The sequence below is a fragment of the Aotus nancymaae genome, unplaced genomic scaffold (assembly GCF_030222135.1).
Source record: "Aotus nancymaae isolate 86718 unplaced genomic scaffold, 86718_ANA_hifiasm-v0.15.2.pri h1tg000106l, whole genome shotgun sequence".
Taxonomy (NCBI): Eukaryota; Metazoa; Chordata; class Mammalia; order Primates; family Aotidae; genus Aotus; species Aotus nancymaae.
Window position 1 is genome coordinate 2957408 of NW_026988521.1, and position 27022 is coordinate 2984429.

Below are 27022 nucleotides of genomic sequence, written 5' to 3' on the forward strand. Positions count from 1 at the left end.
AAAAGATCCTTTGGGACTCAGGAGGCTGGTTCCTGGAGGACAGGACTGGGCGTCCACTGCGTCTGCCAGATGTCCCCGACACCCTGTGGCCAATATGGGACACACTGGTGTTTGTGGCCCCGGGACTCACCCGTGCTGGCGTCACTGGCTGCTTTCCTTCCAGTGGAACCTGGAGAACACTGCACCACCCTGACCAGATAAAACTGGACCCCAGGCGCAGTCAAACACCCACCTGTCCCGGCGCCCTGGCTGTCTACTCACCCCAGACTCTGTCCAGACCCAATTTGTCACCTTCCTCTCGCCTCCCATGCTGGAATCTGCACCAGGCCTGGGGCTGATGTTATCGTGTGGGCTTTGGTTGGGGGAGAGCAGATTCTGTACCCACCCGGGCCCATTGAGGGCACTCGCCGGACACCTGCCACTGAGCCACAAGCCCTGGAGGAGACCTGGGGTTTCCACTTCTTGCTGCCACCTGGGTGATCTGCTGGAGAGGGATGCAGGTGCCAGCCACCCTCGAGTGGCCCGGCACAGAGGGTCAGGTATGGGGACACTGCGACTAAGTGAGGCTGGAAGAAGCCAAGCGGGACCCCTCATTGCCGACAGGGGTGAGCAGGGCCCAGATATACATGAAACCTGAGTAAGTCCCAAAAGCTTTATTGTCCCCACCAGGTAGCCAATGCTTCCCGCCCACACCCCACACCCCAGGAGCCTCAGTCAGGTCTCTGTTGGGAGGATGACGCCCAGGGCCACAGCCAGGGCCACCAGTGCCACCTACAGGTAGCCTGCAGGCTTCCTCCCACTCTAGCTGGGCAGTGGCCAGTGTGGTCAGACGGCACCGTCTCCCTCTGAGACCTCAGCGCCTGGGCCCTCGGAGCTGCTGCCCTTGTTCCGGAAGTGGTCTCGACTCCGCTTCCTGCTGCCGTGGAAACCAACTGTCTCCACCGGTGGGAGGCCTGGCGCAGGCCCGCCGTGAACAGGCCCTGACGGTGCCTCTACCTCCTGCAGGCCCCCATGGGGGCTGCCCCACTCCTCAGCCTCTGGGCTCCCGGGCCTGGCCAGATGGGCCAGCTCCACCGGGCCCTCGCCCCCGTCTGGGGCACGGTTCCTAAGGCTGCCCCTGCCTGGCTCTCCCACTTTACCCAGGACCCTCTTCCTCTCGTGTCTGGCCTCAACCCCTCGGGCTGGTTTGGTGAAGACAACCCTCCCTTCCCCACAGCTGGAGGAGTCCTGGTTGAAGGAGGGCATGCAGTCAGTAGGGGCAGCCACACTCTGAGAGCCCAGGAAGGCCAGGGCGGCGGCCCGATTGCTCTGTTCGCTGACCTCAGTCACATCTTCCAGGCTGTACTTGGTCCAGCGCTCGGGGTGTGCCACATAGTCGGGGACTGGAGGTACCCTGGGGGAGGCTGGGCTCCAATGGGCCCTGCCCAGGCCTTCCACTGGAGGCCGGCCTGAGGGCGCCAGGGGCCGCTTGAAGCCTCCACTGTCACTCATGCTGGTGTGGGCCACAGACGGTGGAGCCCGCCTGGCTGCCCCCTCCAGGAAGTCAAAGATGTCATGGCTGCGCTGGGTGAAGGTGGAACTCATGCCTCTCAGATGGAACGGCTGCACCACGGATGGGAGGAGGCCTGAGGGGGGTGAGGGCGGCTCATCGGGGCCTGAATCCTCCTCCCCAGGCAGCCCCATCGGGGACAGCGCTTCTACTTCAGCACCACCAGGCAAGCTGAGGTCAGAGTCTGAGTCACTGAGGGAGACTGTGTCGGAAGGCAGCGTGTCATACTCCGTCTCTTGCTCCCCCTCCACGCTGGAGGACGGCTCCTCTGTCCCTGCCTCAGCCATGTGTTCCCAGGACCACGTCACACCTAGACCAAAATAGCCCAGGAAGTTTGTTTCTGAGGAACAGTATTAAGAATGAGTCTCCTGCAGATCGATTGCCCCTGGATAAGGAGGGTCAGCCGACAGGCCTGTCCCACACAGGGTGGAGTCCCGTCTCCCCCTCCCAGCCCTCCTCTCACCTCCCTTGGCTCCTGGGTATAGTGGTTGACACTGGAGTGTGATTGGACAGCCAGGTGGGCGGAACCTTGATGAAGGTCCTCAGTGGCACAGGTATGGTGGTCTCAGGCCTCGGAGTGCCCCTGGCATGGCTCTGTTCAGCTGCTCAACTGCAGGTGGGAGGGGTGGGGGAGAGGACCATCCTCAGACCGGAGCGAAAATGTGCGAAAGAGGTGCCAGGCAGGACCAACCAGAGCCTGGGTTTTGGAGCCGCTGACAGGCCAGAACCCAGGGTAGGGACTTTTGACTCGTGACTTAATTTAATCATGCCAACCCTCTGCAGGCAGGCTTGGAACTACTAAGCGATTTTGGTAGTAAGCAGCTGCCCAGGGCTTGAACCCAGGGCCGAGATCAGGCAGGAGAGCTACTTATAAGCTGCTTGCTGTGGGGGATGAGCAGTCGGTACTCCACAAAGAGCAGGCACCTTCCTGGTCATCGGGGAAAACGTTTGCTCCTATTTGCTGGGAGAGCCCCGGGAGCTTCGAAGACATCTGCAGCCAAGGCCCTGGCATCTCAGGAAAGTGGGGTGTCAACCATCACCTTGAGCAGCCCTCATAGGCAGAGGCAAATCCCCGCAGCTTCTGGAGCGACCTCTAGTGGCCCTCATCGTGTAACACTCAACACATACATTGCCTTTCCAGCTGGGCAGACAAGTGCTGCCTCCTGCACCCATTTAGTGGAGGAGTGACTGGGTGCCTCGGAGCTGGCATTTCCAGGCCAAGAGGACGGCCCAGTCTCACCCTTCTGCACTACCCTCAGCCATCCATCCACTGACTCTTCTGCTACCAACATTCCTTGCCCGCCACGGTGACCTGTGTCTTGTGCACCCAACAAGGATGGGGTCAGGGGTACCAGAAGGGGCTCTTAGTGCCCTCCACCAGGTCAAACAGAGGCAGCACTTTAATTCCTCTGAGGCGTGACTCTCTTCAGTGAAGAAGTCACCCCATAAATGAAAGGGGCTACCCAGAACCCCCCACTGATGTCCGTTTTAGAGCTGGCAGGGACGGGGTGGGGAAATAATTTGCCCAAGTCACATGGCATGTTGCAGATGAAGCTGGAGCTACAACCAGACCCCTGCTTCCCAGATTCGCACTCCTGTCCTCTGCAGCGGGACGCTGCCGCGGCCAGAAGCAGCCTGGACAACGGGGCACTCCGAGGGGGAGCCGGGGATCGGGCTGCAAGATAGGGACTCTGGGAATCCGTTTCTCGGAGTTCTTGGCGAAATCTGGCAATGTGTGGAAGGCAGAGCAGAGTCCTTCATGCCCGGAGGCTGAAGGAAACCGTCTCTTTCTCCACATGAACGCAGGGCCTGGCCTTTCTCCTCTCTATGTGCCAGCAAGACCTCCCCGCCAGGGAATAAACTCTCTGTGCCAAGTCGGCTCTCGGTGCTAAGTAGGGCTGGACACTCACGAGGATGCTGTGGGTCCCAAGGGCTCGGCCGCGAGGTACCGGGGTCGGTGAGCACAGCGGGGCCTCAGTTGCGCTCGGTGACCTCCCGGAGGCTCACCCGGCCCACGCGGCCCGTACTTCTTCAACACAAACCTACCAGCTCAAAGGCGGCACGGCCGTCTCCATCTTGGTCGGCGCCGCCCGCCCACGCGGCGCGCTCGGCCCTCTGGGAAACCGAGTGTTCAACTGGCCGAGCGCCGCGGCTTCCACGCCCGCAAAACTACACCTCCCACAAGGCACTGGGCCGCCGCTCCCGACGCCTTTCGGGACGTGTAGTCTTGTGCGCATGCGTCCGCCTCTCTACTCCTCGACACCGCGGTCCTGGCGTCCGGCTCGGAAACAGCCCGGAACCGCGGCATTTGTTGGAGAAACAAGGCCGGAATTGACCAAGGAGAACAGGAAGAGGAGGGGCCAGGCCTGCAATTCCCAGAATGCTCGAGGGCTAACCGACAGCCGGGCCGGCTTCCCGTGGTCCCAGCGCCACCTGCTGGAAACCGCGAGAACAGCGGCCGCCTCAGGCAGGAAGTGCGTCATCTCGTAGGGCGGGCGAATGCCGTTCCGGACACTTCCGGTCGTGATCGGAAGCGACAACGGTAGCTCTTCCGGGGCTTCGGGGCACCGAGGCGGGGCTCCCCAGGATCCCACGGTCACGCTCAGGGTAGACGCAAAGACGGTCCCAGCCCGAGATGAGGACGCGGAGTCTTGACCTCTGGGCAACGGGTGAAGGGGGCGGCCCTGCTGGATCCGCTGGCTGGGCCGACGCTTTCCCACCCCTAGGGGTTGGCTGGGCCCTGGCCGCAAACTTGTGGGGCGTCGCCCTTGGGGACGCTGCCGGGCCACCCGCGCAGCCCTGGGCCCTCAGCTCTGGCGCATTGGTCCGGGCTCCGGGAGGGCCTGAGGCGGCCCCCGAGGGCGCTGCAGGGAAGCCAGGGCCAGGCCCTTCCAGGTCCCCGGTCCCCCGTCCTCCCGGGCAGGGTGGAGGCCGCTGAACGCTCCTCAAGCTTCCAAGTCAGCGTGGCTGGGTCGGCGGCAGCCAGAAAGGTCTGGGCTCCGCCATGCTTGGGAGCCGGCAGCCTGGCCTCGCCTGTCCACGGTGCCCGCCCTGAAAGGGAGAACGAGGGCCCAGCTTCTCCTCTTGACAAGCCGCGTCTCCCTTGGCCACCGGGCCCTAGTTGGTTGGCACCTTGTGCCCCTTCTCTGCTGGGAGCGTTCATGCCCCGCACACTCCGGGAATCTGAGTTCCCCTTGGCGGCTAGACCGCTGGTCCGTCTGAAAGGCTCGAGAGAGAACTCCCTTCCCAGAGCCTGCTATCCTGGCATCCTCTGGGAAACAGGATTCAAGGACCTGCTGTGGCCCGGCCTAGAGAGAAAAGGAGGGGAAGCAGGGCCCACCCCTCGGCCCCCGGTCTGCTGTGCGCCTTTGGGATACAATATTCCTTAAACTGCTCTTCCCTCCCCACAGAGAACACAGCGGGAAGTGGAGAGGGGGCTCCTTGGACCATCCTGCTCTCCCAACCAGTGCAGGCTTGGAAGTTGGGAGCAGCAGGAGAGGGCCTGCTGAGAGACTCTGCAACCCCCCCAAAATGCAGGGCTGGGGACAGTTTCCAAATTGGCCTGCAGAGGGGCTGCTGGGAGCCCTAGACATAAATTCCCAGTCTCTCCTTTCCTCCAGGGGTCAATTAAATGTTCCAGCACCTTCCTCCCCACAACTAGGGAAAAGCAGCCGGACCCACAGCAAGCACCACCCCCTAGTGTGAGGGAAGATGGGAGATGGGAGAGCCGAGACCAAGGACATTGGCTGGAGGAGCTCAGACAGGGAAAGGGTGGGGGGAGTGCAGGGGATGCTTAGCCCCAGAGCCTGTCCACCCACCCACTGCTCACTGGTGGGCTGGGTGGGCTCCCGAGGAGGCTCAGGTCTTTCTTCCCCTCCAGCACCTCTGAGATGTGGCTCAGGCCCTGAACCACCAGCTCCTCAAAGGAACACTTACAGGCACTAGATGGGCAGAGCAGAGACCCTTAAATGCTCGGGAGGGGGCCGTGTGTTCATCCTTTACCATCCCTCAGGAGGAAGAGGAGTCCTGCAGCCTACCCAGCCCCTGCCCCGAGCCCATCTCCTACTGCATTCTCTGGCTGCCCGACCCCTCCTGCCCACCCGCTGGCACTGCCCCTTGGTGTGTCCAAGGGGCAGAGTGGAAGTGGCTGCAGGCAACACAGAGCCCCCAGAAGGGCCCTTGCTACCTGAAGTTGCTCCTTGGTTTAAACTCAAAAGCAAAGTTCTAAGCAACCCCAGCCAATGGGATGGGCACCTCTTAGCCAAAAGAATTCTAAAGTAACCCTGAAAAGCTAGTTTAGGCCATGATGACCATTGGTGCCTCATTATACCCTCTTCCTGTGAGAGTTTCGGCACAGCTGACCAGCATTCACATTAAAACACGGAGAGCTTAAGCCAGGTGCCATAGCTCACGCCTATAATCCCAGCACTTTGGGAAGCCCAGGTGGGTGGATCACCTGAGGTCAGGAGTTTGAGACTAGCCTGGCTAACATGGCAAAACCCTGTCTCTACTAAAAATACAAAATTCGCTGGGTATGGTGCTGCAAGCCTGTGGTCCCAGCTGCTTGGGAGGCTGAGGCAGGAGAATCGCTTGAACTCGGGAGGTGGAGGTTGCAGTGAGCCAAGATTATGCCATTGCACTCTAGCCTGGGCAACAAGAGCAAAACTCCCTCTAAAATAAAAATAAAACAGAGAACTTAAGACTCACAAAAAAGACTCTGTAGCAATAAGATGCCAACATGACAGCATACCCTAAAAGAAATCGAGTTTCTTTGACGTGTTTTGAAATGGTCCCGCAAAGCTGTCTCTTGTGGGGAAAATATCTATACAGAATCCCCCTCCCTCTCCAGGTCTATTTGCTGACCCAGGAGAGAATTAACTAAGATTCTGGCACCTTTTTAAGTCTGATATGAAACATTTACAATCTGGAGGCTTCATCTGCGTAATAAGAATCTCGGTCTTCACAACTTCTCCTCTAACCCATTAGATAATGGACTAATCAAGAGTCCACTCTGTTGATTCCAGGACCTTAGATAGACTCAGCCAATTGCCAATCAACTAGAACATCTTTTAATCCACCTGTGACCTGAAGGTCCCTCTCCTTCAAGTTATCCCACCTTTCTGGCTAAACCAATGTACATCTTAGATGTACAGATGGATGTCTTATATCCCTAAAATGGGTACAATCAAGGTGTGGCCTGACCACCTTGGGCCAGGTTCTCAGGACCTCCTGGGGCAGTGTCACAGGCCTTTGGTGTTCATACTTGGCTCAGAATAAATTTCCCAAATTTTACAGAGTGACTTCTCTTTTGTGGACACCAGGGATCCCAACCCACCCCCCTCGCCCTGGACCCAACAGTCCACAGAGCCGAAGCCCACCCTCGCTGGACTCCCTTGCCCTCTAGCCACCCCGTAGGTCTCAGACGCCACTGGCACTGAAGGACTGGACAGCCTGGTAGCATGCCTGATGTTCCTTCTTTATTAAATGATGGATTCAGGATGTCGTGATTACAGTTGAAGGTGACGTGTTAGAAAGGGCAGGTGCATGAAGGCAGAGAGAGTGCCCACAGACTCGGCTCTCGACCAGGGCAGAGGGATCAAGGATTAAAAAGGCTTGAGCTGTGCAGCCCACAGGACGGGCGGGCTGGGCAGACACAGCCCCCCAAATGGGCCAAGCTGAGTCTCTGCGCAAGTGGCTCCCAGGAGAGGCCCGGCTGAGCAGGCAGAGCTTCCTGGGACCCCAGGGGCAGAAGGACCCCTGCCCTGCAGTCCCAAAGGCCCAGGCCCGTCTCCACTCACACACGCCACCTACACGTGACGTCAGCCCTGAAAAGGTAACAGGAGAGTTCAGAACAAAAAACCTTGAAAATAAAAAGGCTACGTGTAGCAGAGTAATACCGGAAACGTTATATACACAGGCGGTGACGGCCCCCTTGAAGCGTCCGGGTCGCTCATGGGGGTGGGGGGCAGGCACGGGTCCCTGCGGCCGGAGCGGTGGGGCCTCAGTACACGGAGCTGTTCCGGATGCCACAGCACAGCACCATGCTCAGGATCATCTCGAAGATCTGCGGGAGGGCGGCGGCGGCGCGGTCAGCACGGGCCCGATGGAGGGGCAGCCCGGAGAACAGGCCCTCCCGCCCCGCCCGCTCACCATGATCACGGCGACCACAATGGCCGCGATGCCGATGAGGTACAGCTTCCCGGAGAAGAGCTCATCGATCTTCTGGTGGCAGTCCTCCTGCAGGGGTGGTCGAGCGCGAGCAGTCAGGGACCCGGCCTCAGCTCCCCCTTGTCACACAGCAGTCCGTGGTCATCACAGAAAGTGTGGACGGGAATCCCAGGAACAGCCCCCCCACTCCCATCCACCTCAGAACGGGCAAGTGCAGCGGCCCAGCCTCTGCCAGCTTTTTATCTTCCACCCGTTTTAACATAAATGTGAAATGCCCGGGACACACTGTGCCGTTTTCCACTGCCGTCACAGTCATCGGTTCCACTAGTGCCCTAAAGTGTCACTGACGTGCACCCACTGACAGCTTCCACTGGGGCCTCGGCAGGAAACTTCCACAGGGCACTCACTACCCCAGGGACGGGCTGTCAGGGGCATCCACACCCGCGAGTACACACGTGGGGCTGTGGGTACAGCTGAGCTCCCACCCCCAAGAGCCTCCACCTCCTTCATCTGGCATGTGAAGCCCGGGAGCCTGCTTTCCTTGCGGGCCAGAGGTGGCCCCACCCCGACCCTCCTGGCAGAGCGGCCCTGAGGGGGCCACGCCACCCGGTGTGGTTGCTCCCCTGCTAGGGCTGGTGGGGTGGCCGTGTGGCCTGCCCACCCCCAAGACCGCACCCAGGGGCTAGGAGATTCGGGGGATCAGGCCCGCCCCTGCCGGCCCCCAGAGGCCCCCCCGCCTTGCACACCTTGAAGAGGTTGGCAATCATACTGCTGCCCGAGGGACAGAGGTTGTTCTTGAGCATCGAGGTGGTCAGGGCGGACAGCGAGCTGGAGCCGCAGCAGTTGAGCTGCAGAGAGTGGGGTATGAGGTCAGCCCTGGGCAGGCCCGGGGGACGGCAGCTCTAGGAGACCCGCAGGGAGGCAGCCGGGGGTACGTGTGGCCCCCACTGTGGATGCATCCAGGGCCAGCCTTCTTCCCGCTGAGCTGCGCTGCTCAGAGATCCCTGTGCCCTGGGCCAGACTGGCCCAATAGGTTCCCACCCGAGGACCAGCTGAGCCCAAGGGTCCTAGAGGTCCCAGGGCGCCTCCTGCTCCTGAGGTCTGGGCCGACGCAGGGGTGGTCCAGGATGAGACACAGCCCGCCCGGGTTCCTGCCCCCGCTTCCTGCCCCGCCCCGCCCGGGCCTCACCGTCTCGTGGAAGGTCTTCACCACGGCCTTGGCATTGTTGGCATCGTCGTCCACCATGGCCTGTTGCAGGGCCTGGTCGTAGAACTGCTTCACATCCTTGGCGATCTGGGGGAGGGCTGCGGTCACTCGCACAGTTGGGACCTCCCCCGCCTTGCCCCGGCCCCATGCACCTTTCCCAGACTCTCCCAGGGCAGGGTGGCTTCCAGGCCAGACCTCTACACTCTCAGCTGCCCCGGGGGTGCTGGGACACACAAGGGAGGCTGGCCTTCTGCTCAGCCCCAGCGCTGCCTCCTCCATAGAGCCCCTGGAGACTCTCCTACCAAGTGGGTCCCCACTACTCGAGACAGGAGAGGAGGGTGCCCCTCCCACCCACCCCACTCTGCCCCCGCACACCCTGCCCAGGCTCACCTGGTCTTTGTTGACAAAGCCCCAGATGCCAGCGGCCACCTCACAGGCAAACAGGATGACCAGACAGGTGAAGAACTGGAACCATGCAGCGGCCAGAGGGAGGAAAGAGGGCAGGCTGTGTGTGGGGCCTCAGCGCAGCTACCCAGGCACCCAGCAGGCTGTGTGTGGGGCCTCAGCGCAGACACCCAGGCACCCAGCAGGCTGTGGGCGGGGCCCAGGGCAGACACCCAGGCACCCAGCAGGCTGTGTGTGAGGGGCTAGTGAGAGCCACCAGCCCACCACCTGACCAGGAATGAGTGCCGTGTGTGAGCCCTAGAGCACAGAGCATAACGCTCAGCCCCAGGAAGCAGACGTCAAAGCCCACGGCTTCCCCGCCAGCACCAGCACCCCGGGGTGGATGGGGCGGGGCCTGAGGTTTGGGGTCAAAGCCGGTGAGTTCAAGATGTCTGCAACCCCGGGAGGCGTGTGCAGCAGCTTGACCCCTGATTCAGACCTGGTTTTCCCCACCCCCTTGCTCCTGCTCCCCATGGGATGTGCCTCAGTTTCCCCCACTGGAAACACTGGCACAGGCTCCCCCTTCCTGGACCGGCCAGGCCCTGGGTAGCACAGCCAGGCTTGGGCTTCCCATTGGGGGCAGTGTGCCCAGGGACGCCCAAGGCTGGCCTGAGGGCTAAAACCTGTTATGTTTGTGGCTATTTACTGACGAAGAAAAGAGGTCACTTAGGAACTGGCCACGATGGAGATCAAGCACAGTGGGATTTAATTTAAAACCAAATGGGAAAACTGGGGCACGGGAGCCCCCGCCACCGCTGCCTCCCCCAGAAGTCCAGGCTCCGCCTTGAGCACCAGGGCCAGACACAGCCCCCAGCCCCTCCCCGGGCCGGGCCCAGCCCAGGTGCAGGCCCACCTCCCTGCCTTACCGTCCCCAACAGGCACTGGGACTCCTGGATGGCGCCGTAGCAGCCCAGGAAGCCAACGAACATCATCACGGCGCCCACAGCAATGAGGATGTAGATGCCTTGTGGGAGAGTGACACTGGGTGGGCACCTGCAAACTCGTCACAGACCAAGACCCCGGAGGGTCCCGGGTGCCGACCCCACCATGGGCTGCCCAGCTGGGAAGACCTGGGGATGCCGACTGCCAGGGATGAGCAGCGAGGGCCCGCATCCCAGCTCGGCCCTGCGAACTCTCTGTGCCTCAGTTTCCTCTCCCGTGACACAGAAGGGAGACTGAGACATCCAGGTGGGGACTGTGTGCCTCATGAGTGCTCTGAGTGCTGGAGATGGGTGCTTCGCAGGGACAAGGTCTGCAGTGTGGCCCACGGCCTGCCACCCACCACACCTGCTAGCCACGGTCCCCCACCCACCACCCACGGCCCGCCAAGCACCATACCTGCCACCCACAGCCCGCTACCCACCACACCTGCCACCCACGGCCCGCTACCCACCACACCTGCCACCCACAGCCCACTACCCACCACACCTGCCACCCACGGCCCGCTACCCACCACACCTGCCACCCACAGCCCACTACCCACCACACCTGCCACCCACGGCCCGCCACCCATGGCCTGCTACCCACCACCTGCCACCCACTGTCTAAACCTGCTCCCAATGCCTCTGGGACTTGGCATGGGGTCTGAGAAGGACCCCCCATCTTAGGTGGGAGTGGCAGCTGAAAGCGCAGGCCCGGGTCAAGGGTCAGGCTGGGGTCGAGGGTCAACCCAGGGTCCGGAACCAGTGCTGCCTCCCCAGTGCGGTGCGTGAAGTGGGTGGGGCCCTGCGGCTCTGCCCCCCAGCTTGGCAGCACAGCGGTACTTCCGTTAGGGGACCCGCATTTGAACCTGGCTGCTGCGTGCGGGAATCAAGTTGGCTTCCTAGGCCCTGGGCCTGAGGGCTGAAGGCCAGCACCCGACCTGGGCCCGCTCCACCAGGGCGGGAAGGCTGGCCCTCCCCAACTCACCGACAGCCCCTGGCTGGGCAGCACGCTCCTGGGGAGGGAGAAGGGGCCGCACAAGGGTGGGAAACGACCTGTGGGCCCAGCCACCCAGGGCCCTGTGCCCTTGGGACAGCTGTCTGTGTCTCTCAGGGCCCGCCTGCCCCCGATCCTTCAGCAGGCGCCCCGTTCCCAGTTGCTGTGGCAATGCAGCAGCCAGCCCAGGGGAGAAGGCGCCTGGGGCAGGACCCATGCCAGGCAGAGAACACGCCCAGATCTGGGCTCCACCGCCCGGCCTCCTCCTGGCCAGATGAAGCCTCTGCCAGGGATGCCTTGCAGGCAGCACCTGCTCACGGGCATGGCGCCCAGGAGCCAGCTCTCCCTCCCCTCAGACCCTGGGACTCCTGGGTTGCAGGACTGGGTTCACTGAGGGGTGCAGGTCAGGAGGGGCGCCTTGCCTTTTTTGGTCCTGGAGGGTCTGACAGGAGGTGGGAGGCCCAGGCCCAGGGCTGCCAGAGCCCCTGCCAGGCCCCAGCCCCACCCTAGGCTCCTCTCTAAAGCCCGCGGGCCTCACCCACCGCACACACAGCGTCTCTGAGGGACCTGCAGAGTGGGCCCGGCGCTGGACAAAGAGCCTTGGCAGGGCCTGGCCCGAACTCGGGACAGCAAGAGGCTCCAGAAGGCCGATTCTGGGATGGGGAAGGACCTGGTGGCCAGCGGGGCTCCAAGGGGTCCCCACGGGGTGGCAGAGCCCATGTCACGGGTGGCAGGTCCTGCAGCCGTGTGGCCAACACAATGGCCAGGGAAACCAAGCCAAGGACAGAGGGTGGGGGGCTCTGGGGCTGGAGCTCTGATGTGGCCGCGGTGACACCGTGCGGGTCAGACACCTGCTTCTAACGCCAGCCTTGCCCTGGCACTGTGGGAGTCAGCACCACTGCCCCACGGGGGCTCAGCACAGCCTGTGACCTCTGCTTCTACGGACGGTGGGGCACAGGAAGGAGGCCTGGCCCACCTTTCTGGGGTGTTCCGTCCCCTGTCCTTGCCCCGGCCTGAAGATAGGTGACCCTTCAGCTCCTCTGGGGCCACACACGGCCAGATGCTGACCCAACAGCGGGAGCTGCTCCATCCATGAGGCTTGGCCGCTGGGTGCGTGGAGGGTGACCCCTTCAAGAACACCTGCCCCAGGCTGCCTCACACCCACACGCCCCAGGTCCTGGAGAAGGGGACATGGAGGCAGGGGCCGCCCCTTCTGCCCCTGGACAGGAGTATGAGGAACGTGTCGGGCAGCCTTGTTCCAGGCCCGGGATGCTGCAGTTGTTACTGGCTGGACTGTGGCCCTGGAGGGCAAGGCCCAGGATTGCTGGGAGGCCCTTCTGGGCCCCTTACATCCCTGATGATCTGGGGAGCGGGAAACAAGAGGCCCGGGAGGGACCTCCCAGTAGAGACGCATCCTCAGGGATGGGAGGGTGCTGGCCAGGCTCTGCTGCCCACAGCCCAGGCACATGGGCAAAGTGTTCCGAGGATGCCGGCAGGAGCGCCCCAGCTGCCTGTAGAGGGCGGTCTCCACACGAGCCCTGGGACAGCAGCCTTTCCCCTTCTCCTCCTGACACTCACACCCGTGAGGGCCCCACGGCCCGAGAGAGGCCAGGAACCTATGGGAGGGCCATGGGACCCTCTCCAGGATCGGCTGGGCCCAGAAGCCCTCTGTGGGCCGCAGACTCCTGTCTCTGGGGAGGACAGGGGCCGTCCCTGTCAGCACTGGCCATCTGACCCATGAGATGGGCAAAGGGAAGAAGGAACATGTGACCAGGGCCCTCAGCTGGCCCTGGGGGGACTGGACAAGGAGGCAGGGCGGGGCGTGAGTGGAACCATTTGGGCCTCCTGGGGCCCTGGTTCAGCAACCAAGCCAAGCGGCCTCTGTAACTGGTGGGGGGCCCGGCCTGGGGGCCACTGCCGGCTGAGGGGAGCCCTGAAGCCTGGGGACACACAAGCTGCCCACCCCTCCCACCCCTCAGCCTTCGAGAGCAGCAGGACCTTCCCAGGGGCCTCCTTTAAAGGACAGAAGCATCTCAACAAATGCTCCCAGAGCCCCACCAGCGCCAGCCCTGCCAGGGGCACCGGGAGGAAGGGCACTGCTCTGCACAGTGAGCTGGCCCTCCTCCTCCCTTCCCTGGGCTGCTGGGGGTGGGGAGGGCAGCTGAGTCATGCCACCCTCTGGGGGCATCTCCACCCCTCTCTACCCCTCCCCTGCCTCATCTCTACCCCTCTCCACCCATCCCATGCCCTATCTCCACCCCTCCCCTCTCCTGTCTCCACCCCTCAACTGCCCAGTCCCCTACCCCTTCTCCACCCCTCTCCGGGTTCCAACCCTCGAGCTCTATCCTTCCCTCCCTCCCTCCAGGGCGGCCTGAACTGCTCAGTGAGGCCCAGGCATCCAGCCCCGCCCTTCCCAGGGAGCCTCCCCAGAAATAACCCATGCTTAAAATAAGCAAGGTCTCGACACAGTCCCCTCCCATGCCCAGCTTCCACCTCCTGCCCCGGCTGAGCCCAGAGATGTGCTGGGGTCCCAGCAGGCCACAGGCCCACCTCTGTCTCAACCCTAGAGCCCAGAGCCCTTTCCAGGACCACCTCCCTTCCCAGACACAACATGCCTGACTGCCTTTCACCCTCCATGTTCCCACCTGAAAGGCTACGCCCCGCCGCCTCCTGGAAGCCCTCCCTGAATGCGTGTGAGATCGCCACATGTGCACTCACCTACATAGAATGTGTTGGGCGCAGGCTTGTCTCCCAGCTCCAGATACAGGAGGTTGGTGGTCTGCGGGTCATGGCGGAGCCACAGGGCCACACCCAGGATCACGCCTCCAGCCAGCTGGGAAAGAGCGGGAATGTGTCACACACAGCAAGAGCACTGCAGCACAGTACGCCCCCGCCCCCACGGCCCCAGCAGCCTCCCGCCGGGCTGAGCCACCCGCGGCCCCCACGCAGGGAGCAGCTGTCAGCTCTGCTGCCCTGCCCCGAGGGGCCCCGGGAGTCAGGAACCATGGGGCAGGTGCTTTGGCCGCCATCTACCTGGAGCCTGGCCTTGCCCTGCACCTGTGGAGTGCCACTCCAGGACGGGACAGCCAGGAAGACACTTGACGCCGGTGAAATCTGCCTCTCAGATGAAAACGGAATCCTTCTTTACGATAAGTGTGTCCCAAATACTGCACGGGACATACAAAAACATAACGTGGTGCTTATCTGAGTTCAGGGTTCACTGAACACCCTGTAGTTTCACCTTCTGTATCTGGCCAGAGGCAGTACCAGGACCCGAGTATCCCAGGAACACTGGACCCTCCTGCATGGGTGTGGCACTGCCCCAGGAGTCTGAGCTCGGCAGGCACTGCCTCTGTCTGGGCGTGCTGAGAACTCTGGAGTAGGGGTGCCCCATGTTTGCTGCAGGGAGGAGGGGGTAGGATTTGATGTTACCAGGCCGAGCCTTAGGCGCCAGGGCCTGCGGGGTTTGTGGGTACGTCCCTGTGGCCGTCAGCCCTGGGAAGGGAAACTTGGGAGGAAGGAAGCTGCTGGTCTCCAACATGTGCTGGAGGAAGAGACACAGAAGCCGGCCTGGGGCTGCTGCTCAGCGGCTGGGGCAGGAAGGGGGCTGTGCTTGGCGTCCGGTGGGCGGGGACGGGGCTCACAGAGGGGACAGACCCCCAACGCCTGGTCGTCCTGTGTGCACACCAACGCTAGCCAGATGGGGTCTGCCCTTGAGACTGGGCCAGCCCAGGCCATTCTGAGCATCTGACCAGGCCAGGCATGTGCCCCAGGCCGCCCTCCGGAAGCACCAAGTCCCCTCTCCCTAGGGGCAGTGCACAGCCTTCTGCTGGTGGGAGGGGATACGAGCTTGTCCTCTGCTGTCCCTGGTGCCTAGCACCATGCAGGGCACACTGCAGACATGTGATCCCCATAAATAACCAGTGACCCTGAGTCCCGTTGCCCTGCCCTCCTCCACTCCAGGACGCCTCTTGCAGACGCTCCTCCCTGCGAGATGGGGTGGGGGCTGGGTCCCCTTCAGAGCCCTCTGGGGGTTTCTTCCTGCCCCAGGCATGAAGCACTGCCCCACAGCCCTCCAGCAGCCTGGGGACACTGCGTCTCTAGGACACCATCGGTCAGTTCCAGGGTCCCTGGCCCACAGCAGGAGGCGCTCATTGCTGGACAGCCTGGTTAAGTCAGCCTTTACCCCCGTTGCCCCAGGACAGCACGAGAGTCCCTTAAAACGTGGTCTGGCAGGTGAGCCATGCACAGCACTCAGGCAGGGACCACCCAGGCCAGGGGGTGCTGAAGATACCTACGGGGTCAGGGCCCACAAGTGTGGCCACCATCTGGCTCCCATAGGCCTGGGCAAGTCTGCCTTCCTCCTCCATGCCACTCTCCCTGAGGGCCAGGCTCTGGGGGCTTCCTGGAGGAGGAGGCATGGGGATATGAGATGAATCAGCCAGTTGAGAAGGCACTTGGGGTGGCGAGGGGCACACCTCCACCGCAGAGAACGCCGGCCCAGATGGCAGCTGCTCCCAGAGCTGGGTCAGAATGCTTGGCGCTGCCAGCAGCTGGGTGCCAGGCAGGTCCCGCCCCAGCAGCTGAGGCCTTGCCTCACCAGTACCAGGTGCCCGACGCTGACCCCAGAACAGGTGCAGGGCTGCCCGTCAACTGCAGAAGAGAAACTGAAAGCTGGACCCAAGACCACCACCTGGACGGCCCCACTCCTGCTCCGATGGCCCTGCCGGGAAGCATGGCCCCACGGTGGGGCTGCGCAGGGGGCTGTGCCAGGCACAGTGTGAGCCTCAGACCCCAGCACCATAGCCCTCGCCCAAGGAAAGCCCTGAGGACGCCCCAGGCAGGCTGGTTGAGGGCTCCGATAAGGGTTCTGGGGGTGGAGGAGCTGGGGGCTCTCCTCGCCCTTTCCCTCACACCCCTGCCTCCCCTCTCCCGGGACCTGAGCTGGGCCTGGCAAACAGTAAGGCCAGAGGGGACTGGGGGCGGTGTCGAACACCGGTAATTCCAGCACCTTTGGAGGCTGAGGCGGGAGGATCGCTTGAGCTCAGGAGGCTGAGGCTGCAGTGAGCTATGATTGTGCCACTGCACTCCAGCCTGGGTCTCAAAGCGAGGCTGTGTCTCTGAGAAGAAAATTAGCCAGGCGTGGTAGCTCACGCCTGTGATCCCAGCACTTTGGGAGGTCAAGATAGGGGGACTGCTTGAGGTCAGGAGTCTAAGATCAGCCTGGGCAACACAGTGAGAGCCCATCTCTACAAAAAATAAAAATAATCAGCTGGGCACATTAGTGGCACATGCCTGTGGTCCCAACACCTGGGAGGCTGAGGTTGGCAGACCGTTTGGGCCAGATGTTGCAGGTTGCAGTGAGCTGTGATCATGCTGCTGCCCTCCAGCCTGGGGGACAGCAAGACCCTGCCTCAAAAATCAGATAAGCTCCGTAGGGACTGCTGGTGCCAGCCGTCACGGGGCTGTCACCCCAAAGGGGTCATTGAGGCTGCCAGGGCACCCTCTCCACACACCTGACACAACAGCCTGGGCTGGGGGTTCTCAGACTTTCTTCTTAGGAGCTGGGCCTCCTGTTCTCCTATGGAAGTTTCAACTGCATTTTCACACTTCGGTTTAGAGAGGATGGGGGCCTACCTCCCTGCTGAGGCCCCAGACCGAAGCTCTTCCGTGCCAAGTGGAAGGTTCATTAGAACCATGGAGGGCCTGATGTGTACCTGCAGGCAGCGCTGGAAGCCATCTGGCAGCTGGGACCCTAAGTGTGCCCCTCACGTGACAAGGCCCCAGGGAGGCCAGGGGCCCCCTGCTTCCAGAATCCTCCAGGAGCTGAGAGCTCCTGGTTCTTCTGTGCCTGTCACACCCGTGGCAGCACAGGGAGGATATGGATAGTTCAGGAGAGGTGGGAAGGGTGGGGGCCGGCGGGTGGCCCCAGAGAGCCTGGCTGTCCTCACCCCACTGCCCTCCTGAGCTGGCTCCATCTGCAGCCTGGCGGGAGGAGGTGGCCAGGCCGAGTTGCCGTGGTAACTCTGGCTTCCTCCAGGGCCTTTGAAAACATTGCTTATTTTGTTTTGAAACTGTGGTCCAGATACTGTTTTGAGAGCTGTTCCGGGCCAGAGCAGGGCAGGTCGATGGGGGAACCCCATCCCCACAGAGACCTGGTTACAATCCCTGATTCAACCACAGGAGCTGCAGGGCTGCTGGCCGCACCCCAGGCTCCCCGTGCCTCAGTGTCCCCCTCTGTAAAACAGAGCTGATCATGGAACCATGCTTGGCTCGGAAGCTGCTCCGCAGGGGCCGATCCGCCCTACGCCCTCCCTGGCTGAGCGGGGACCACCCTTCCTTTAGCCTGGGTGCTGAGCCATCTTATGGGCACACCATCCTCACAGAAAGCTCACCCTAAACCCCAAACCTGCCAATGGTGGGATTTCAGGCCACATGGCGGCTTCTTGCTGTGCTCTGGGAAGGGGCTTCTGTTCAGCCTCCAGGGCTGTGTGGGGATGTTGCCCCCAGACCAGCCCTGGCCCCAGGCCCCTGCTGAGGGTTTCAGGAAAGGCTGATCCTGGCCTGTGGGGCCTGGAAGAGCCTAGGCTGATACCAGGAAGGACCCGAGGGCCCATGTGACTTTCAACAGGGAAGAATAGCTGGGTCAGGAGCGGATGGGAAGGGCAGCGGGAAATGGGGGTGACACCAGTCTGCCCACCTCAATTGTCCCCGAGGCTACCAGAAACAGTCAGGAGCCACTCTGGGTGGAAAAATGGGGCAGGAAGGAGTGCCAGGCACTGGGTAGAGGCCTCATCTGGGCCTTGGTCTTCCCAGTCCTAGCATGGACCCACAGGGGGCCACGCTGAGCCAGAGAGGCCTCCAGCAGAAACCTTGAGCTGGGGCTAGGTGACCCTAATGGTGGTGATGGTCACCCCCGGTTTCTGGATGAGGAAATGGAGGCGTTGGGGGGCTCCCCTAAGGCCACCTATGAGGGAGGGCAATGGCAGCACCAAATCCCCACGGGCCGTGGTGGGAAAGGCAGAGGTGCCCCTGCACCGCCTGTGGCAGGGCTGGAGTGTCCCCAGAGTCAGGAACACAAAGGACACCTGCTCCTCCAAAGACACAAGACAGAGCCTGGAGACGTGTGGACTGGGGCGAGGAAGGGCCTGGGACAGGACCTGTGCCCTGAACGTATGCAGGACTTTCCAAATGCAACAGTAAGAAAAACGACTGCCCAATCTTTAAAAGATGGGCAAAAGGCAGGAACAGACCCTTCCCCACAGTAGATGCTCCCCATCGCCAGTGATCAGGAAACCAGGGAAAGCGGAAGCGACATCCCGGGCGCACCCACTGGATTGGCTACAACGGAAAAGGCCACCCACAGCAAGTGCCGATGGGGGAGGCACTCAACAGGGGCTGCAAAACGGTCCAGACACCTTGAAACACAGTTTGGCAGTTATGTAAAACTGCTGCTTAAGTAGCGAAACCCACACTCACCACATGACCCAGCTGCCCCACCCCCAGGTATTTACCCAAGAGAAATGAACTGAAGTTCACACAAGTCTTGTACACAAATGTTCTAGCAACGTTTCTTGTAAATGTCCCAAACTGAAACAACCCCGATGCCCGAGGACCGGTGAGTGGGAGAACCCTGGGTCCCTCGCACAGGCTTGCGCACATGGGTGCCTCCCTGCACAGCGGTAACAAGGAACGGGTGACAGGCACGCCACGACATGGGTGCACTTCTGGGTAATTATGCTGAACCAAAGAGGCAAAGAGGCAGAACTCACAAGAGCCTTCTGAGTCCACCTGCAGTGGGGTCGAAGAAATACATGCTGCCTGCATCCACAGAGATGGTCCGTGGTTGCCTGGGATGGGGAGGAGGGGCAGGAGGAAGAGATCCCAAGGGCCCCAGGGATGCTTGGGGAGTTGGTGATGGTTTCAAGGCGGTACAAACCTGTCAAAACTTACCCAGTTGTACCCTTTAAATATCTGCATTTACGGTGTGTCAATCATGTCTAAATAAAGCTATGTGAAAAGCCCCCACGCCCCAAGTCCCTGATGACTGAAATCCTGAGGGCCAGCGTTTCTTCTGGGCCCCAAAGGCCCCAGGCGGCCATCTTGGTACTGACTTCTCCCAAGGCGGAGCCAACGCTTCCCAGGGGCGAGCAGCAGCGTGGGAAACACCAAAGTTAGTCCATAGAAGCGTAGTTTTAGGATAAATCTAAGTTAGGAACTGGATGTAAGTATGGAGCCTGAACGTCAGTTAAAAGAGAGTCCCGCTTTCATGGAAAACACAGAGAGATGAGGTAGGGGGCAGCCGGAGGCCCCGGCTGCTGAGTGCCTTTTACCTGCGCGACCTCAGGCCCATCTCAGCCTCCCTGTGCCTTGTCTACAAATGAGAAAATAGAGATGCAGAAACTGACATCCACACAACTTAGCCTGCGCCGCAGCGCCCAGCTCCCCATTAACATTAGGTTTCATAAGTGCTGGCATGTGGAACTCCTCAGACATCCCTCTCGCCACAGAACCATCCACACAGGGACCTCCCTGCTCAAAGCTCGCCTGTGGGAAGCCTCTCCGACACGTGCTCCCACCTCCCAAGATACTCCAGCCTCCGGAAACGCCCCGCCCCCTGGATGCCCCACCTCCCAAGTGCCCCGCCCCACGGACGCCCCGCCTCCCCAGACGCCCCACCCCCGAGAGGATCTGAGGGGATTGGGGATGGAGGGTGGCTCTCAGGATGGAGCCCAGGTGACCTGTGGGGTTCCTGGAGGGCTCCCTGCAAGGTGACTGAAAGTGTAACTCTATGAAGGATTTTGGTTCATTCTTTCTCCTTCCTGGGAATTAATAAATAACAGAGGCGACTTTAAGAGGGGGGCTGCCAAGCACACTGGGTCCCTGTCCAGCCTGTCCGCCGTTTCCAAGAAGCAGCTGAAAGGGAGCAAAAGGCAGCAGGCGCTGCCCGGGCAGGCCTAGGGCAGTTCCCCTTCCATGCCAGCTGCCTGCTGCCCCCGCAGGTCCCGGACAGCCAGGAGCCGGGCTTTGGGTGAGAGCTCTCCACGCCAGCATACACGCCCCCACAGCTGCAGGAAGGGGCAGGGATCTGGTCGCCCTACACATAGCTTACCCCCACCCAGAAGGGTGGTCACCCCAAGTCCTGCCCAGGCGCCCCACTGGGGGACGAGGACCGCGATGCATCAGCTCATCCCGCCGTTACGCAGAGGCTGGCATTCGTGCGTGTCTAGCCCAGGCCCCCCTTGATGCTCTTGGGGAGTGGGGCCACCAGGCAGGGCCACACTGCGGGGTCTGTGTCTGCTCACTGACACCTGGGGCTGCACATGGTGGGCTGTGCATGTGGGAAACACACCAGGAAGTGCCCACTGAGCTAAGCCTGAGAGCCCCTCCCGGGGAGGACAATGAGGCCCTGAGGCAGGAAGGAAGAGAGGAAGTCCCCTGGAGGTACTGGGTGAAGGTAGAGGGAGAGGCTCGGCAAGGTGCTCCCAGGAAGGGACACTGGGGGTGGGAAGGGAATGGCCCCTCCAGCCTGGGTCCCACAGGCCAAACCCTCGCTCTCTGCCCACCAAAAAGGGACAGTGCCAGGCCTGAGTGTGGAGTCTGGGGACAGGGCCTTGCCCATCCTCCTGGTACCAAGGGAAGTGGCTCCTCACATACCCCAGCTGGCAGGGCCAGAGGGCTAGCATCCTCGTCTGACACCTATTTTTAGATACTGAGACAGGCAGCTTCCTCAGGGCCAGGGGCCAGGGGCCCTGTGAGTGGAGCTTCCGCTTCCTGGCCTAGAGGAGAATTCCTGCCCCTCTTCCTCCCATGCTGCCTTCCTGCCCCTGGAGGTCACAACGGGGTCCGAGGGGCAGCTGCCTACCACCTAGGAGGGCCTGAGAGGGCCTGTATCACCCCACTCAGAGGATCCTGGTGTATCCCAGGCATCAGGGGTGGGAGGCACTGGTGCCCCAAGAACCAAGCCCCTTCCAGGGCCAGCTCCTCCCCAGGCAAGGAAGCCAGGAAGTCCCTTGCCCCACCTTAAGCTTACCCCTCCTCTGGGAAGCTCCTCCACCCCGTTGGCCCCTGTAGGAAGGGTGTGTCAACACAGACAGTCCCAGTGACCCATGGGGGAAAGGCCAGACGAGGGGCTGCGCTTCAAAGAAAAAGGTCTGGGTGGGCCAGTGCCCCCAGGGAAGTCGATGGGAGGTGGAAGATGGGTGGCCTCGGGCAGAGGACCAGAGAGAGGGTAGAGGGGCCCAGGGCAGCTCAGGGAGTCTCCAGACAGAGCAGCACCCGAGAGGCCATCCGACACAGCCTGGCCAAGAGCCAGTACCTGCCCCCACCTGGATGTGGCCCCCACTCGGCTGTGGCTCTGGTTTCCAGCCTCGAAAGCCATCACTTGGGAACCCTGGCTTCCTGATTGCCCGGTGGGCCTGATAATCGCCCAGCAAGCCTGGGGTGGTGTGGGCAGTTCCGGGCTCGGAGTCTGCCGGGTGCAGTCGGGGCTACTTCCTTTAAGCTACTTTCATCTTCTTGGGGACAGAAGGAAAGACTGTTCCATGCAGCCCCACGGTCAAGCTGAGCCCCTGGGGGTGGGGGAGTGGCCTGTGGCTGTGTGAGAGGGTGAGCTCCCTGGGGGCCCAGGGTGGGGGCTGGAGTCTGTGCTTCCAAACCGTGGCCCTCAGAAACTCCTGGGGTCCCACTCAGGAAGGAGCTCAAGGATCAGGACTGCTCTGGGCCCCCATCAGCGGGGTCCCTTCGCCTGTCCCAGGGTGAGTCTCACTGCTGCGTCTTCTGTTTTACCTGTGCTATCACCTGGGGCTGAGCTTTGAGGTAGGTTCTGCACTGTAGGGGGTATCATGCTCCTGGCAGGGCTGTGAGGGGATAGAAGTGAGGACGCCAGGCTGCCTGCCTGCCCTGATCCTGGAGCTCCAGGTAGCACAGGGCAGGGTGCCAAGCAGGGTCCCCCATCACTCAGCCCTCTCCCTCCCATCCTTTACCTTCTCTGAATCACTTCACTTCCATATCTAGGACCCAGAGGGACTGAGGAAGAGGGAAGCAGTAACCTTCCAAATGTAGTGGGAGGGCACGCCTCCAGAGGGAGGGGCAGGGTGGGGTGGGGGCGGGAGCCACAAGCTCTGGCCAGGCCAGCCACTGCCTCCTCCCGGCCCCTGGCATTTGGAACCCCACACCTGGACTTTCGAAGCTCCCCTGCTGGGGCACCGACATCCCGGAGAGAGGTGCGTGCTGGCTCTGCGACCCTGGCTCCCCAGCCCTACCACACCTCCTTGAGCGAGCAGCCCTTAAAGACCCTGTGCGGGGAGTGGGGGGCAGCTGCCTTATCCTGGCCACCCCACGGCCATGGCACTGGTGGCCAGCGAGAGACACCTATGGCCCCAAAAGTAAGATCCAGCTGCCAGCTGACCCTCCATGCCCTTGGGCCTGGCCCCTGCCTGAAGGGACTCCTCCAGCACTGGGCACCTACCTGGAGGATCCCCAAGGGTCTCTCATGACTCAGCACCTGCTCTGCAACCCACGAGGTTGGGCCCAGAAACACAAAGAATGTGCGTGTGGGGCCGGGGGACACTGAGTAAATCCAGAAGTCCCTGGAAGGCTGTCTGGTGCCACTGTGTCCTACCAGGCAGGTGGGGCAACTCGGAGGTGGAGGCCGCTGAGGCCCATTTCTGGGTGAGCCTAGTTCTTCTTGCCCCGAGAGGTCCCGGGAACAAGACGGACACCTGCAGGGCTGGAAGATCACCCAGCACCCACAGGGCACCCAGCCTGGGTCACAAGGAGGAGGGGCCCGAGCAAGGGGCAGAGCACCTGGCTCCTCCCCAGCCCCAGCGTCCTTTCCAAAACCGTGGCGGTACAAGGGTGACAACCTGCTCCCTCGCAGGAGCGCCTGGACTCTACGCCTTATGGACTGTTCGAGCAAAGCTCTTCCCGTGATGGGATTTCAGGTGCGGAAACAGGGGTAGGGTATGGTCTGGAGTCTGTCTCCCTGTCTGGGCTTGGAAGCAGTTATGAGACAGGAATTGGGGGTGAAGCAGATTTCTGAAAGTTGAGCTGAACTGGGTGCTGGAGTGGGCACAGGAGAAGTACCCTCAAACCCAGGGATGAATGGAGGGCTTTCAGGCATGCAGCCTGGCAAGGCAGGGAGGGTGGGTGGCTTGTCAGCACCTGCCAGGGCCACACTCAGCCAGAGGGGCGACCAGGGAAGCAGCCCCACCTGCTTGACAGCCTGACAGTGGCCAATCCATGGCAGGGACAAACCATAGACTTCCTCTTCTCGGCCCGCTTGGCCCAGTGACAGTTTCCCCAAAGCTGTGCAGCCAGACAGCCTGGGGGAGCTAGGGAAAGTCCACACACCCGCTCGGCGAAATCAGGCACAGGATGTCCTAGCCCCTCCCACCCGCCAGGGTTGCAGCCCCTTTCCCGGAAGGACAGCGACAGATCTGCCAAGTGACAAACAGTCATGTGCTGTCTGGAAGTGAGAATTAAATACCTATTAGCAAGGCTTCTAATCAGTCTCTTTCCCGGCCAGGTTTGGCAGCCCTGCCACAGGGAGATGGCCACCAGCTGCATTAGGTTGGAGAAGCAGCCAGTCCCAGGCAGGGGACACCACTCTTCTCCCTGTGGAGACTAGCAATACCTCTCCTAGGCTCCCTGGCCAGCCCCTGAGAAGACTCTTATGTCCATTTCACAGATGAGGAAGGTGAGGCTCCCATAGGTCAGTCCCTTGCTCCCGGACACAGGCTCTCCTGCCCTGCTCCTGACAGCAGCGGGTCTCTGGTGCCAGCCGCCTCTGATGGAGGCTCCCGGACCCACCCAAGGGACGGGATTTCCACGATGCTTGGCCAGGGTGTTCGCACCGACTTCCCTACTTGGGCCGGCTGGCCCCGCACCCAGGGAGCCCAGTTCTCGCTGGCCCCAAGCAGGCAGGGCACACCTGCTCGATGCCTGGCCCCCCCACCCCCTGCACCTTGGCTTGGGGAGGGGGACAGCAAGTGTGAGCGTGTGTGCAGGTGGGAGCGTGCATGTGCGTGTGTGCGTGGGCTCCTTCCTGGGGAAGAGGTCCTCTCTAAAATGGAACTTTTAACAAGTGCCCATCCAGATCTCCATTGTCAGCCTCCTCCCCACCAGCCTCCCCTGAGCCCACAGGACAACACTGTGTCCCTCTGGGCCCTGCAGGGGTCCCGCAGCCCCTCCTCACGGCACATCCTGCTCGGCCAGGCTGGGTGCTCTGAGGCAGGGGTCCCTTTGGAGCCCTGCCCAAGACCTATGCCCTGAGCCCTTCCTGCACCAAGGCCCGTACCAGCACTCAGGCATGTCAGCAAACCCACCAGCAACCCCAGGAGGCAGGCTCACTGAGAACCCGCAATGCAGACGGGGAGGCCCAAGCCCACAGCACTGTGCTCTCAGCCACACGCCCTGTGATGCCAGGGTGGAGGGGGCTCCCGCAGGGTGGTGCTCACCAGCCCCCCCTCACCCAGCCTGGCATTTCTGGCTGCCACAGAGCCCCAGTGGATGGATGGGTCACAGTGACTGTGGATGGAACCAGTTCTCAATGCTTTGCGGGAGCAGGCCCTTGGGAGTGCAGAGGCGAGGCCTCCTAACCATTTCCTTGAGGCTTAATAATGAGCACCCCTGGGATGCGTCAGGCCTCCGCCCCAGCTGCCTGGGAAACTTCCAGGCCCGCCCTGGTGACGCTCCCAGAGGGCTGGCAGGGAGACCTCTCAGCCTGGGCAGGCAGGAGGGACTCACCCAGCGCTGACGCACTGTCCAGAGAGCAAAAGTCCGCCTCTGGAGAAGTCCCCTTCCCCGACTCCCCTTCAGCCCCTGCCCCATGTCCAAGCTCTCCTCAGCTGGGGATGGGGCTCCAGGGCTAGCAGAGGGATGTCCTTGGGTCCTGGGCCTCTCCCACCTGCCTGGCCAGAAGCAGGCCACCATTAAGGACCTGCCAAGGTCCCAGGGCCATGCCTGGGGAGGGTAACCCTTTCCCAGGCAGCCTCGCTGTCCCCACTGCCCGGGCAGAGCCAATGGACGGGGTGACTCCCACCAGTGTCCCAGGCAGGCTGTGCAGAACAGCCTTGGGGAAGGTGGGATGTGACTGCCCCACTCCTCTCCCAGCCAAGAGTTCAGTCCAGCCTCTGTCCTTCCTCCTCCAAATAATCTCCCTGCCCCAGATTCTTAGCCCTCCAGATGGAAAACAGATGTCCCTGGTCCCACACACTGGCTCCAGGGGCCATTTTAAAAGTTTGCCCTCCCTGCCTCAACTTGAGAAACACTCAGTCTACTGGGACATCAGCCGAGTCTTCCACGAGAAGAGGGTGACAGCCTGGGGGGAGGCACGGGGAGGGGCTTGCAGTCTCTGCCCAGGGGCGTGGCCACAGGGAAGCCGCGGCCATGGACACCCACTCCAGTCCTTCCAGGCCAAGAAGGGATTTCCACCCCCTCCTCAATTCCAGCACTGGCGGAAATGGAGACAAAAGGCGAAGGCCATCAGTCACTTCCCAACAGCCAAACCCGCGGGCAGAGAAAGCCGCCCTCAGCGGAGACCCTCCTTCACCCAAGCTGGCACCCAAAGATGCCCAGTGCGGGGGCCCCTTGCTAAAGCAGCGGGCCCACGCCCAGACCCTGGCACCCACTGAAAGCCCTTGGCACCACTTTATTCCTTGTGCCAACTAAGGGCCGCGGGACCCCACTCCCACAAGGCCTCCAGAGCCCTTCTGGGGAGAGGCCTAGGCTGGAACGTGTCTGGGTGAGGAGCGGGAGACCGGCCCCCAGGTAGGGACCGCCAGGGTGCGTGCACCCCAGCTTTTGGGCCATCCCGGAGGGTGTCTGCGCTCCTTCCCTAAGCGCGACCCCCAGGAAGGTCCCAGGTGCTGACAGCAGACTGTAGAGTAAGCTGGGCCGCGGAGTGGGTGAGGCGCATCGCCCCCAAGTCTCCGGCAAAGTGTGCGCCCCCGCCCCACCATCAAGGGGCGGCGGCCCTGATGAGCTCATGGGGGCGGGGCACCAGGAGTCCCGCCCGCGAGCCCCCCCCTTCGTCTCCGCAAGGCAACGGTCCCGAATCCGCGGCCAGCGGACCCCGCGTGCCCCTCCTCAGCTGAGGGGCGACCGGGTACTCAGATCCAGGCCCGCGCCCACCGCACCCATCACCACCACTTAGCAGGAACTGCCCGGCGGCCCCCAGAACCCCCGCCGGGCCGCCAGGCTGGGCCCTCGCGCACAGAGGCCCCGAAACTCGGCTCGCAGCCCCCTGCCCCATGTCGGGAGGCGCGGCGGCCCCGAGCGAACCCCCACTTCGCTCCCGGAGCCCACAGGTGGCCCCATAACTTCGCGGCCCGCGCTGCGCCCTCGGGGCCTAGCGCCCGGCTGCGGGACCTGCCGGAAACCGAGGTGGGGTGCGTGCCCGCCCCCTCCCGCCGCGGACCCCGGCCTGGCCCTTACCCAGAAGACGAAGTTGAAGACGAAGAGCAGGTACTTGATGCACTTGGTGCAGCCCTCCACTCCCATGGCGGCGCGGGGGGCGGGCGGCCTGCGGGGCGCGGGCCGGTCCTGGGCGGCGGGCGGGCCGGCGCGTGGCCTGGCGGGCGGCCGGCAGCGGGGCCTGGCGGGCCGGGAGGCTGGGGCGCGAAGAACGCGGCGCGGGGGCGCGGGGGGCGCGGGAGGATGCGCGGTGGGGTCGCCTCGCCGGATGCGCGGTGGGGTCGCCGCTGTCGCCGCAGCTGCGCGCTCGCTCTCTGGCC

General features: G+C 62.4%; 2 protein-coding genes across 3 annotated transcripts; both read right to left on the reverse strand.

The window, feature by feature from the left end:
* Nucleotides 1-644: 644 nt before the first annotated feature.
* On the reverse strand, nt 645-3661 carry TSSC4 (tumor suppressing subtransferable candidate 4). 2 transcript variants are annotated; one of them, XM_012456171.2, is made up of 3 exons: nt 3596-3661; nt 2013-2159; nt 645-1859 (listed from the first exon to the last, which is right to left on the reverse strand). In XM_012456171.2, exon 3 carries the CDS (start codon nt 1834-1836, stop codon nt 826-828), a length of 1011 nt encoding a protein of 336 aa, XP_012311594.2. In that variant the 5' UTR covers nt 1837-1859; nt 2013-2159; nt 3596-3661; the 3' UTR covers nt 645-825. The 2 variants fall into 2 exon arrangements, with proteins under 2 accessions (XP_012311594.2, XP_012311595.2); XM_012456172.2 differs by lacking the exon at nt 3596-3661 and adding an exon at nt 3460-3579.
* Nucleotides 3662-7004: 3343 nt separating this feature from the next.
* Nucleotides 7005-27022, reverse strand: CD81 (CD81 molecule). The gene is made up of 8 exons (XM_012456173.3): nt 26724-27022; nt 14004-14118; nt 10235-10332; nt 9315-9389; nt 8907-9011; nt 8464-8565; nt 7700-7786; nt 7005-7613 (listed from the first exon to the last, which is right to left on the reverse strand). The coding sequence occupies exons 1-8, from the start codon at nt 26787-26789 to the stop codon at nt 7551-7553; spliced, it is 711 nt and encodes a 236-aa protein (XP_012311596.2). The 5' UTR covers nt 26790-27022; the 3' UTR covers nt 7005-7550.

Excerpts from the sequence above, each read along its gene's own strand:
- TSSC4 (XM_012456171.2), bottom strand. The coding sequence starts at position 1,836 with ATGGCTGAGGCAGGGACAGAGGAGCCGTCCTCCAGCGTGGAGGGGGAG.
- CD81 (XM_012456173.3), bottom strand. The coding sequence starts at position 26,789 with ATGGGAGTGGAGGGCTGCACCAAGTGCATCAAGTACCTGCTCTTCGTC. Across the intron at positions 10,333-14,003 it reads GCCCAACACATTCTATGTAG|GCATCTACATCCTCATTGCT; the intron begins GTGAGTGCACAT and ends CTCTCCCACAAG. Across the intron at positions 8,566-8,906 it reads TGAAGACCTTCCACGAGACG|CTCAACTGCTGCGGCTCCAG; the intron begins GTGAGGCCCGGG and ends CACTCTCTGCAG.